General features: G+C 39.0%; 1 protein-coding gene across 10 annotated transcripts in view; it reads left to right on the forward strand.

The window, feature by feature from the left end:
* PHC3 (polyhomeotic homolog 3) overlaps positions 1-13,558 on the forward strand; it is an 86,434-nt gene that overhangs the window by 22,179 nt on the left and 50,697 nt on the right. For 9 of the 10 annotated variants that reach the window (XR_007515124.1, XM_049867711.1, XM_049867714.1 and 6 more), the window contains one exon: positions 11,472-11,630. The exons of the other annotated variant lie outside the window; for it this stretch is intronic. Coding sequence is in view for 8 of the 9 variants with exons in the window: in XM_049867711.1 (XP_049723668.1) it covers positions 11,472-11,630 (159 nt within the window). In the remaining variant the exon portion in view is untranslated. The remainder of the gene's footprint in view (positions 1-11,471; positions 11,631-13,558) is intronic. 10 annotated transcript variants of the gene reach the window in all.

Consider the following 13,558-nt stretch of genomic DNA (forward strand, 5'->3'; position numbering starts at 1 on the left):
TGGTTTCTTAAGCAGTTTATATATATTGTAAAAATAGCCTGTCATATAGTAGGCATGTGTCTTAGTCGTCTAATGCTGCTGTAACAGAAATACCGTAAGTGGATGGCTTTAACAAACAGAAGTTTATTCTCTCACAGTCTAGTAGGCTAGAAGTCTAAATTCAGGGCATTGGCTCCAGGGGAAGGCTTTCTCTGCTGGCTCTGGAGGAAGGTACTTGTCATTAGTCTTCCCCAAACTAGGAGCTTTTCCGTGCAGGAACTTCAGGTCCAAAGGACACACCCTGCTCCTGGCGCTGCTTTCTTGGTGGTATGAGGTCCCCCTGTCTCTCTGCTTGCTTCTCTCTTTTATATCTCAAAAGAGATTGGCGCAAGACACAATCCAATCTTGTAGATTGAGTCCTGACTCATTAACATAACTGCCACGTATTCTACCTCATTAACATCATAGAGGTAGGATTTACAACACATAGGAAGATCACATCAGATGACAAAATGGTGGACAGTCACATAATACTGGGAATCATGGCCTAGCCGAATTGATAAGCATATTTGGGGGGACACAGTCTAATCCATGACAGCATGTGACAAATATTTATTAAATGATGAATGATAGGAATTATAATCATCAACTAGAAAATATAATGCATAATATTAATTCTCAGTTACTGGAAGTGGATTATCTGCAGTGTAGATAATCATTTTAGAATGTATTCTGATTGTCTGAAATTAGGTTGTAGAAAAAGGGTTTAATCCTGCCCTCAACGGTGAGACTCTTTGGTTACCAGTTATAGGCAGCCAGCCAGTTACCAGATATACCCATGCTAGTTGCTGTGGAGGTACACATGAGTCAGAGTCCCTTCCATCAGTGACATTGCTATCCATTTGAAGAACCATCCTAGACAAACAGGTAATAAACAATATAACATTATGTAATCAAGTGATAAATGCCATAAGAGTTAACAGAAAAGGGATCTTTGGGGATTGGAGTAGTTGCATAGGGCTTCTTGTATGGGAATTAAGCTGAGCTTTTAAAAATGGGTAGAGTTTGGAGAGAAGATTCATCATGAGCTCGTGATCCTGAAACAGCAGAGTTTGGTCTCAGGAATTCATGACTGAGTGGGATTCTGTGTTAGTCTCCCACACTTGTGAGGATAATTTGTGCCAGTACTTCCTTGCTGAGTGCCTGCTTGCTGTCAGGTGCTGTTAGATGCTGCAGATTCCACAGTGAACAAGAATAAGTATAGTGGAGAATACCAACAAGTCTCAGAGGACAGCGTGATAGGAGTTTCGTTTTGCTAGAGTATCTTCAAGTAACTTCCTTGTAAAGCATACATGGAAGATAAACTTTGAATGCTTGTAGGCCCGAAAATTCCCTCCCTATACCTTAGTTGGGAAACTCTGGTGGCATAGTGGATACGTGCTACAGCTGCTAACCAAAAGCTTGGCAGTTCAAATCCACCAGGCACTCCTTGGAAACTCTGTGGGGCAGCTCTGGTCTGTCCTGTAGGGTCACTATGAGTCAGAATCTACTCAGTGGCAATGGGCTTGGTTTGGCTTTTCTGGTATACCTTATTTGAGAAGCCCTGGTGGCACAGTGGTTAAGCACTCTGCTGCCAACTGAAAGGTTAGTGGTTCAAACCCACCGGCTGCTCTACAGGAGAAAGATGTGGCAGTCTGCTTCAGTAAAGATTTACAGCCCTGTGGGGCAGTTCTCTGCCCTACAGGGTGGCTATGTGTTGGAATTGATTTGACAGCAGTAGGTTTGGTTTTGACTTTTATACCTTATTTAGTATTGCTATATAAACTCAATGTTGAAGATACTTTTTCTTGGGAAATTTGAAAGCAAAGACCATTGTTTTCAAAATGTCAGTATTGCTACCAAAAGGCCAATGTCAGCCTCATCTCGTTATCATTCCTCTATGGTAACATGTTCTTTCTCTGAAATCTTTTACGTTTGGCAGCTCTCTTTAATTTTTTTGAGTTTCATAAGCAAGTTTCTAGATGTCATTGTGCAGGGCACTTGTTGGGCCCTCTCAGTGTGAAAACTCAGTGTCTAGTGTTCATGTATGTGAAATTTAAAAAAATTCCTTTCATTTCCTCTGCCTTCTCTTCCTGGCGCTCCTTAGCTGGATGTTGGTCCTTCCAGATTGATTCTTTATTATTTTATCATTTCACTGGTTTTCTGCCTTTACCTTTTTTATCTGGGTTGTGGGATATTTCCTTGACTTCTCCCTTCTAACCCTTTCATTGGGCTTTTTTTTTTTTTAGTTTACTCATTTTGTTTCTAATTGCTTTTTATTGTTTTCTGGGTATTCTTTTTTTGTAGCATCCTGTTTTTTCTGTTATCGGTAAAATATGTTAGATCTCTGTTACGATACAGAAGATTTTTTAAAAAGTTTTCTTGTTTCCTGAATAATTTATTTTCCCTGGATGATATCTTGGTCATTTTCTTTTATGCTGATGGTTCTCCTCTTATAAGAGTTAGGAAATCCTAGGTTTTCTGCTTATTTTTAAGAGTGTTTGATTATGCCGTGAAGATAGGCCTGTCCCCCAGTAGACTTCTCTCCTTAGTGGAAAGGCTGATTGAATTTTGTGTGTTGTATGCAGGAATATTGGAGCCCTGGTGGTGCAGTGGTTAAGAGCTCAGCTGCTAACCAAAAGGTCCACCAGCTGGCAGTTCTCTGTCCCATAGTGTTGCTATGAGTCAGGGTCGACTCGATGGCAACCGGTTTTTTATGCAGGAACAGCAGTGGTGGTGAAGTATGTAGGTAGGGAGGAGGTTATTAGGCTGGGGTGGGGGCAATCTCAGAATAAGGAGGGCTTTACTTGAAGGAACCAGTACCTATTCTAAGAAGCCTGGCTTTCCCATGCCAGGTCTCTGACATTGCTTAGAGAAGAGTCCTTTCTTACTTGGAAGTAAAGGCCTAGATGCCTCTTGTGCTAGGTGGAGAAAGGTGGGTTATGACTGGTGAGTCTGTCTCAAAGAAGACCTTTAGATAGCCCTACAATTTCCAGCCTCACTTCTCACATCTTCCTCCACACCCATAAACTCTGGGTCTAAACTCTGATCTGTTTCCTCATGTGTTCTGGACTGCAGCTTCCTTCGTTGTTTCCTCCGTCAGTATGATCCCATCTTCTTTGGGTCTTACAGAAATGCGATGAAATATCTTCATGCAGGTGGTGCACTTCTCTCTTTTTGCAGTTTGTATGTATGCTTTATGTTCAGTGTTCTTTTATCCTCCATATTTTTGGTTTGAAAATATTTGAACCCACAGAAAAGCACAAGACTAATAACCCTCATGCACCCTTCTTGTAGCTATACCCATTAAGTTTGCCATATTTACTGCCTCCTTTGTATGTACACTGTTTCCTGAACCATTTGAAATAAGTTGCAGACCTCATGATGCTTTAGCCCTAAATACTTTAGCATGTTTTGTTTGAGAAGGAGATTGTCCTGTGCAGCCACAGTACCATTACCATACCCAGAAAATTTAACGCCAAGGCAATATTATCTAATACATAATCCATACTCATATTCCCTTAGTAGCCTCAAATATCTTTTATAGCTCCCCCATTCCAATCCAGGAATCACATATCGCATATAGCTGTCCTGTCTCTTTTTCTTTAATATAAGAAAGTCTCCCTGGGTTTTTTTTTTTTCTTTCACGACATTTGAAGAGCCCAGGTTGCTTTACTTATGGAATGTCCTAGTCTGTATTTATCTGTTTGTTTCCTTAATGCTGTTTGGTATTGTATTGACTATTTTGGTAGGAAGGCAAAACAAATGGGTGTGTTCAGACTACCATCTTTTATGCTTAAAAAAAAAATTTGTGTGATAAACATGATTTTTAATGGCCGCATAATGTTCCAGCATTTTGTACTGTTTTATTTTGCTGGTTGTTTGAACCTCCCCCCCGACCCCTCTGCTGTTATAAACAGTACAGCATTGACTATTCCTGTCCTAATCTCTGTACACGTGTCTGGGTATTTTCTTTCTAAGCATTTTCTAAGCATACACTTACTGGGTCATTGGGATTGTTCAGTTTTCTCTTCAGACTTGTAAATTAGATCAACTGGAGATCGAATGAATCCGTTGTGAATTTATCTGAGATAAAATTATTTATTTGTAACCAATCATTCCCAGTGTTCTATAGCTAATGCCCTCATTTATTATGTATCTTAGTTGCTTTTAAGTTTAAAAACTCGTCATTTTCAGATAGTTTTAAAAATATAATCTCAAGTGGTTGCATTTAGTTCATTTTGCCAAATTTAATACTGGTCTAAAATAAAACTGTAGCCCGAGTATTTGTATGGATATGAGCAACTTTACTGCATTTTAAGAAATATTCTAATAGTAGAGAAAAAGTTAAAAAAAAAAAAAAAGTGTTAAGTCTCCTTCAGCCTTCTTTTCTCTTAGGTCCCTCTGTCTCTTCAGTTTGCTGTATAATCCCCCAGAGCTTTTCCTAAGCATCATGGACGGATCTGTCGTAAAGAAATGTGTGTACATGTGTTTTAACACGTTGATTGTAAACACAGGGAGGCATTTTGCATTTTGTCTTTTTACTTCACTGTGTATTTTGAGATCTTTCCTTGTCAGCACACATAGGTCATTCTCACTCAAGCTGCTGTATAGCGTTACCCAGTATGGATGCACTGTATATAACTGTTTCCTGCTGATGAACATTGAAAATTATTTTCAAAATTTTAATTGTTTCAACATTTAAAGTTTATTTTTTAGGGAGTCAGAATCTGAAAGCACTGTGAGTTTTTCCCCTCCTTTCTACCAGCTTGTATTGCAAAAAGTACAAAAAATGGCTTTCTATAATAGAATAAGCATTTTTCTTTGGTTTATTAAAAATGTACAGTCTCTTAAAAAATCCTTTGTAGGTATAGATATTATTACTTAAAATCTCTGTGTAGCACTTTATATTCCTAGATGTCTGAATTACGTACAAACTCCCCCTATATAATAAGGCAAGAAAATTTATAAGCTGCTTTACTGTGATAAAAACAAACCACATACTCTAACCTAAACCTTAAAAAAAAAAAAAAAGGAAAAAAGAAAACAGCATTCCCCCCGATTCTAAAGCTGATACCTAAGTAGAAAAGACAGAAATGTAAAAAATATATATATCATCCCAGATTTCCCACTAGCAGGCATTATTGACCTTTAACATTTTGATGACTGTCTTCTAGGTATGTGTGCATATCTACATCGAATCTCATCGTATACAGTTTTATGAGTATGCATCGTATGTATGCACAGTTTAGTCATCTCTCTCAACGTTATTATTCACATGTGACATACACACACATACATACATACATACATACCCCGTAGGTACACTCTGTCCTATGGGGTCACTATGAGTCTGAATAGGCTGGATGGCAGTTTTTTTTTGAGGAAATCCTAGTGTTATACTGGTTAAGAGCTATGGCTGCTAACCAAAAGGTCAGCAGTTCAGATCCACCAAGTGCTCCTTGGAAACCCTATGTGGCAGTTCTACTGTGTCCCAAAGGGTCGCTATGAGTCAGAATCACCTTGATGGCAACAGGTTTTTGGTTTTTTGTATATGCACATGTATAAACGTACATATGTATACATTTGTATGTGCACTAAACAAGCGGCATGCTGGGCAAATCCCACGTTCATGGCTAACTTCGTGGTAAGTATCAACATGGATCCAACTCCCAAAGTGTAGAAATGGATCCAGTCCTCACCTACCCACTCCTCCGTCTTTGTCACCAACTGCTTACAGGCACACTCACTCTCCAACCATAGCCACCCAGAGCTGGGTCATAGCTCACAAAGTTAGACACTGTCTTTCAGACCAGCCGCCCATGCAGCTTTTCTCAGACCCTAGCCACCCAGAGCTAGATTAGAGCTCACGTATTAGAAGGACATCTTCTTTCAGACTGCCAGATAGGCAGACGCCAGCCACTCCTGGCTCTCGCCGCCCCAGTGAGCTTGTAAAAAAAAAAAACAACAAAAACCGTAGTATAGGTACAACTTTATTACAGCCAAAAAGGATACAGATGAAGAGATACAAGGGTTTGGGAGAGGTCACATGTGGAGCTTCTGTGTCCCGGAGAGGGTCACGCTATTTTCTTCTGTGCATGGTCACCACCTAGGCAGCTCCCCTGAGCCTCGGTGTTCAGGGCTCTTATTGGCCTCACTACGTGGCCATGATAGATTACATCATGCCTCGTGAAGCTTAGTAAGCATCAAGCCCCCAGGTAGCCCCCATTCTTTAGCCTCAGGCACTGGTATGACACAAAAGAAACGAGAACAAAGGGCAAGTTACTTTCTGCAAGGTGACTCCACATCTCAGGGTATGTACTTATATACACAAATGGAATTACACTGTACTGTTACTCTGCAGCCTGTTTTTACAGAACAGTGAGTCATAAAGATATTTTCATGCCATTGAATATGGATTACATTCTCCTTTTAATACCTGTGTAGTATTTCTTTGTGTGAATATACCTGATTGATTCAGATTAGCCAAATGGCAGAGGCAGCTCTCAAATGGGCTTTGGGTATAGGGAGTGCTCTGGGCCAGAAACCCTGTGGAGCCTTCATTTGGAGGGGGTATCAGGAGGGGGTTGGGAGTTCAGTGGCTTTTCCTGGCAGACCTGCTTTTCTCTAGTGAATCCTGAATTAATGACAGTGGGGAGAGAGCTTCCTGATAAGGTCAGGGAATAAGTTCCTTTGTGGAGTGTGGGACTTGAAGTAGGAGATGACAGAATTGGCTTTTAAGGCTTCAAGTGAAAGGGAATTAGGGATGTTTGGGTTAAAGTAAATACTGGAAAACTTTAAGGGCATCTGGGTCAGGTAAGCAGAGTGAAGCAGAAAATAAAGGAAAGCCTTAGCAATTATAGAAAGGAAGGGCATTGTTTTAGTCAGGCCAGCAGGGGAGATGAATTTCTTACAGAGATGGCTGCTGATTGATTGATCCATATGGGTTGGGCATTTAATAGTAGACACTGCCTGAAGTGTTACTTGCTGTATGGAGCTAAAAGTAGACACAATACTTGTTCTTGATTTCATAACTTAGACAAGTGGAATGCAGGTGGTCCGGAAGTTACTGTGTAGTTTTCTTACTTCCTTTTTTCTTGGTTTTAAATATATAACTTGTATAAAAATACATTATGCACAAACTTGTTTGTACTGTATTGTACTTCCTTAAAGAGACTCTGTTAGACATTTTAGTGATTAGCCAATCATTTTTTATAAAAAGATTCTTTATTATGGTTTTGTTTAAAGAATGCATAGATTATCCTTACTAGAGTTCCTTCCCTGCACTCTTCCTTCCTTCTACCCTTCCTTCCTTCCCTCTACCCTTCCTTCCTTCCTTCCCTCTACCCTTCCTTCCTTCCTTCCTTCCTTCCTTCCTTCCTTCCTTCCTTCCTTCCTTCCTTCCTTCCTTCCTTCCTTCCTTCCTTCCTTCCTTCCTTCCTTCCTTCCTTCCTTCCTTCCTTCCTCCCTCCCTCCCTCCCTCCCTCCCTCCCTCCCTCCCTCCCTCCCTCCCTCCCTCCCTCCCTCCCTCCCACCCACCCACCCTTTCTTCTGCCTTTCCACCCTTCCTTCCTAGAATCATTGACTAAAAAACATGCTGAGACATTCTTACTGCAGTGTGACCTGAATTAGTAAATTATCAGGGAACAGTAAGAAAGATCCCTGAACACCAAAGTACACCAGGAGTTAGAATACCATGGTCCGGTTATATTCTGCTGAGTGGTTTAATATTTGGAATAAGGCTTTATCCAAAATGTCCATATGTAGTGAGGTGTAGAAAAAGAATAATAGTTTTTTGGGGGGACATGTTAATAATTATGTAGTATATCAAAAATTGAGTTGAACCTAGTATTACCCACACCATCTTTGCATTTTTATTCTGCTTTGTTATTGACTATACTAGAGCTGTTTTTCTCTTTCTCCTTCTGTCTTTTTCATACTCATTCTCCCTGTGGTCAGCTTAACTATTAAAACTATGAAATATGCCTTTAAACGACGTGGCATTCTTTAATAAACTTTTATTGAATGAAGGCACTTTTACAGACAGTGGATATATGAAGATGATCTATGAAGATGATTCTTATCCTTAAAGAACTTAAGAGTTTAGCATTTAGAAGAAATAGAAATGTATGGAAGATAGAGTTAGGCAAAAAAGGAGTCAGTTCTCCTTTGGGATATGGGGATGCCTTGAAGTGCTTATTAGAGTAAATGACTTTTGAAGAGTTGTTCACAATATAGGTGAGTATAGGGTGGGCTATGGGAAGTGCGGAGGACTGTTCAGTCCAGTCAGGACCATTGTTACCCACGCTATTGAGGCCTGAGACATCGTGAGGTTGCGGATAACTTCACATGGCTAATGTGAAGGGTGTGTATGGAGTGGGAGGAGGGGATGCTAGAGAGGTAGTTAGGGAGGTTGAACTTTATCCTTTATGGGAGGTGTGGAAGAATTTTAAATGGAAAATTAGTAAAATCAGGGAAAGATTCTTTGAAAAGTAGGAAGACACAAGATTCCAGGCAGGGAGATCAATTTGCAGCTGTTAAAGTAATCTAGCTAGAAGTGCCATGGTGACATTGTAACCAGACGCCGCTCAGGTTCTTGTCCAGTCTTATTAGCCGATTGAAATAAGACGGACACTGATTGCAACGGAAACAGAAAGTGGCAAGTTTATAGTCTGTGCGTACAAGGAGCGCGTGGGGTCTAGTAACCATAAGGCCACATGCTCCCTGACTAAGGGGGCTGGGGAACTTTTTGTTTCCAGTGGCTTCTGTGGTTCAGTTTGGTACGCGGAACTTTCCACCCTTAGCCCTCCCATGTCCATATTTGGGGGTCTGGATATTAAATCATCTTCTGTCGGATGTGTGTGTAGTGGGACCCCTCACTTCTGAAATGGAGCCGGGTGAAATTATGGACTGGGAAATACCGTTCCTTCCAGCGACAGTCGGGTCCAGGAGGGTCGGTTGAAGGATATGATTTCTTCAATCTGTGCATGCTTCAAGGTATAACTCGGGGTAGTTTAGTGGATGGAGCCACTGCCTGCTGCGACTTCTTGAAAAATGTTGCTCAAAAGAAGCTTGTGGTTAGCAAGACAAAGAAAGGGGGGAAGGGGTGTTGATTGGGGTTTTCAACATGGCTAAGCAGCCTGTTTCAGCGTGGGCCCAGACTCTCATCCTATGTGATTAGAAATCAAAACGGAAATGACGAGAATAAAGGATGTAGATACAGTAAGGCACATGACTGATTTTGAGTGTGTGGCAAAGGAGAGGGAAGAATCAAGGATGAGTCCCAGATAATTCTAAAATGGGATTTTAGAAGATGCCAGGATGATTTGTGAAATACGTAATAGGAGGAGGGCTGGTTTAGGAAGAATAATAATGATTTTGTTGTTTGAACACGAACATGTTGAGTTTGAGTTGGTAACAGACATCCAGAAAGATGTGTTCTATAGGTAGTTGGATCTGGAGTTCCAAATAAGGGTTTGTAGTCCAGGATTGAGAGTCATCAGGATTCAGTTGTTTGAAACCAGGGGAGTAGATGTGATAACCTAGGAATTTAAGAAAAAGGAAGGTGCTAGGACAGGGCTTGAGCATTTGGGGGTAGGCAGACAGACAGAGGAGCTGGTACAGAAAACTGAGAAGAGAATCCACTGCGTTCGTCAGTTAGCTCCTTGGAGACTGGTGACAGTGAGGTTTCCGTGGTGTAGTAGGAGTCAAAGGCAGATTGCAGAAGAATTCTTTATTAATTACGCTTATGCACTTGATTATTGATTTAAATATATCATTAAATTAGGAAATATTTAAAAGATACAGATAAAGTTTAGAGAATTATATAACTCTGTATCCATTATTCAGTTTTTAAAAAAACTGTTCAGTTTTAAATAATTATAGACTCATAGGAAGTTGTAAAAATAGTACAGAGAGGTCTTGTGTAGCCTTCACTCAACCTCCTCCAATCACTCTTCAGTTTTAACTAATGTCTTGAGCTGGTTCTAATGTTAATGTCTTGGGAGGGATTATGGAATTTTGCAGGTAGCGTAAATTTGGATTTTGTGCCCTCACATGGCTCAAGCCTGGGGTTTTGATTTCTCATAGGGACCTCCCTTTCCCCCTCAACTGGGGAGGGGTGGACTGCTCTTCATTGTTGCTTCCCTGGGCTTAAGAGTGGAGCTTTCCAGCTACCCTTTAATGTATTGAACAGCCCTTTTGCATTATCAGGAAACCCTGGTGGCATAGTGGTTAAGTGCTACAGCTGCTAACCAAAGGGTCAGCAGTTTGAATCTGCCAGGCGCTCCTTGGAAACTCTATGGGGCAGTTCTACTCCGTCCTATAGGGTCGCTATGAGTCGGAATCGATTCGAGGGCACTGGGGTTTTTTTTTGTTGTTGTTGTTTGCATTATGTTGGCTCTAAATGGGGATTTCACTTCTGACTCTCCTCTGAAGTAGGCTCAGTAGCTCCCCAGGGGCCTTGGTGTTTGGGCTCTGAGTTTCTTCTTCCTTTCTGGCACCTAGGAATTTCTCTTTCCCTCCACCTTTTTGAGTTCAGGTGTATACCCTAATTTTTTATAACAATCTAGCATTTGAGTGGGTTTGTGTACATGGATAGATTAGTCCTCCTCGTCTTTATCAGAAGTCTAATAACCTATTTCTTAGTTTTAGTCCTTTTTTTTCCACAAAAAGGATTTGAGATCAAATTACATTATTATCTCTTTAAAAATATTATTTATTTTTAAAGTGGGTAGTACGTGCATGTTCTAAGCAGTTGAAATGAAAAAGGGTATAGGTGTCTCCCTTTGCGCTGTCCCCACCCACCCGTTTCCCTCCCCACACAGCCAGTTACCAGTTTCTTGTGTCTCCTTCTAGAGAGAGACTGTGCTTATAGAGAGGGACTATGTTTATTCTCTTAAGAGCAGAACTTTAGTATTCGTAATTTAATTTTATAACCAATATTCAGGATTTTTCCATCTGTTCGATAAGTCGCAGTTGTGTGTTTTTCTACTCTGAGAACTTTTGAGTTAGAACTTTAATTATATGTTACATGTATGTTTTTATATACGTCAGTAGATTATTTGTACTTTAATTTTTGTTCACTTCTCAGAAACTCCTCAAAATGTAAATGATTGATTAGAATGTTTTATTTATGTGGATTATTAAAAAAAATTGACTCTACTCTTTGGAAGGTAGTGGAAATGACATTTTAAGAAAGACACTAGGAATTTTATTTAAACACATGTGGATATTCTTAACAAATGTCCTGATCACTAACCAGTGCATGCTATTGTTTGCATATGTGCAAATAATTGACCAAAGAAGTAAGAGGTCCATCAGAGATGAAGGTCTCTCTTTTGGTTCCTTAGCCATAGTTTATATTCATTGATTGCCTAACTATAGCTTGGTGAAGTTCAGTGACATGGAAGCAAGAAATAGAAGCCTGTGACCTAATATTTTTTCTTCCTTAGATCAACCTGTCCACTTCTCCTACACCTGCTCAGTTAATAAGCCGTTCCCAGGCTTCCAGTTCTACCAGCGGCAGTATTACCCAACAGACTATGTTACTAGGGAGTACCTCCCCTACCCTAACGGCAAGCCAAGCTCAAATGTACCTCCGAGCTCAAATGGTAAGATATGAGCTACCAAATTTTTTCAGTGTTTAAGGACTTGAGAGAAATTAAAAAAATGTTTCTTGATTTGATGCAATAAGAGGCATTTAAAATATTTAATTAATGTTTAACAATTTTTTTTTTTTTTGTGCTCAACTCTTGTACATTTATGTCCTGAAAAATTCTACCTTTAATTGGTAGGCCTTCTTGGCGTATCAAATATAGTTTGCAACATTGGGAGGCTATCAAAGATTCTTTAATATAGGAGTGATTTTTTAAAATATCAAATTTCCTCAATTTCAAAACGCTTTTTTCCTACATTTTAACATCTCTGAAATTAGGATGCATTTTATAATTGATGGCATCTTACGGTTGTAATTGGTGCTTATAAAAATAGTGGTGCATAAAATTATTGTATATCTTTTATATCTTATGTAAAATTTGTAAGATTTGATGAAATATAGTTAGAAATATTAAAAATTTGGTTGTTAATTATACATTAGAATTTATACCCTGAGATCTTCTGAAATCAGAATTGAATATCCTGATAATTCACCAGATAATTCTTAGCTTTTATTTTCACCCACCTCAAATCTTCAAGCTTATTTATGTTCTCACTTTGAACTTTTATTAATCTAAAAATGTTAATTTGATTATTTGTATTTGAGTACCTATTACATTTTCTAATTTAACTTATTAGCTTTTTTAAAGAATGTAGAAATTGGTTGGCATTTATGCGATGTGTTTACAAAGTTGGACAAAGTGCTGGCCCCGTTATGTGTTTATATTCTTTTTTGACCAGTGAACTGGATATACATCTGGACCCCAGCTGTCCGTCTAAAATTGCAAAGAAAGTTTCCAGTCATATTTCTAGCAAGAAACAGTGACATAACCCACGTTTTACTCACAGATTCCTGAATAGCTATTACCACATTTCTAGTCCTGCCCCATCCCCCGGAGATCTTATTTAACTAATAATGTGCTTTTGAGTTAGGTCAAACCATTTGAAATGGTTGCTATTTGACTGTTTTTTCGGCTCTAAAACTGGCAGTTTCATTTCAAGCTAGATAGAATACCTTCCTTGTAAACTTTCAGGCTTAGTGCTTTTTGTGCTGAAAATTACCTCTTTGTGATAGTTATACTTTGTTGTTGAATTTTCTTAAATTTGGTAACTGAAAAACTGAAGTTTAAAAAGATCTCTTAATTGGTATTTTAATTTGAATAGCAGTCAGTTTTTTTGAGGAGCTGAATAAGCCTTGATACAATTTTGAGATAGAATATTTACAGATTCTTTGAAACAACTGCCATAATTAAGTTAAATAGATACTCTCTGTATTGTATTGCCTTAAACATTAATGGCATTCTGTTTCAATATTAAAAAAAAATTAAGAGATGGTGATGAGTAAATGAGTTGGCTTTGCTTTTTTTGACTTGAAGGTTGTTTTGTTGTTGAATTTGGATGTGCGGTGTTTATATTTAAAGTGAATATTTCTTTACAAGTAGTTTTAAAATCAAGAGTAACGTAGGTTTATCTTAAAGATCCTATGTAGTTGAGTGAAATACTGTCATGTAGTATGTGGCATAGTTATCCTTTGTGGTAAAGAGGGTTGAAAAGACTTTTTTGGTGTTTCTTTTCATGTTTCTCACTGAAACTTAATTGTGTCCAAGAATAGTGACTGTAGTTGTCTATTTTAACTTTCCAACGAAGGAGCCCTGCCACAGTAGTTTTGAGCTGGGAAAAGTTTACGTATAATAGCTTATTTGGGGCAAAATTTGGTCTGAAGATACTATATCACCAAAACGTATTTTCTCTTTTGGGTGCTGATTTATTTCTCTACTCCTTAGAATCACAAGCTGTTTCAGAAATGTTTATGGTTTTTTTTTTTTGAGTTCTCTATATTATCAGAAACTTCTCTTTGTCCTGTATAAAATCTTTGCTTAGGAGA

This window comes from Elephas maximus, chromosome 23, assembly GCF_024166365.1.
Source record: "Elephas maximus indicus isolate mEleMax1 chromosome 23, mEleMax1 primary haplotype, whole genome shotgun sequence".
NCBI classification, from domain to species: domain Eukaryota; kingdom Metazoa; phylum Chordata; class Mammalia; order Proboscidea; family Elephantidae; genus Elephas; species Elephas maximus.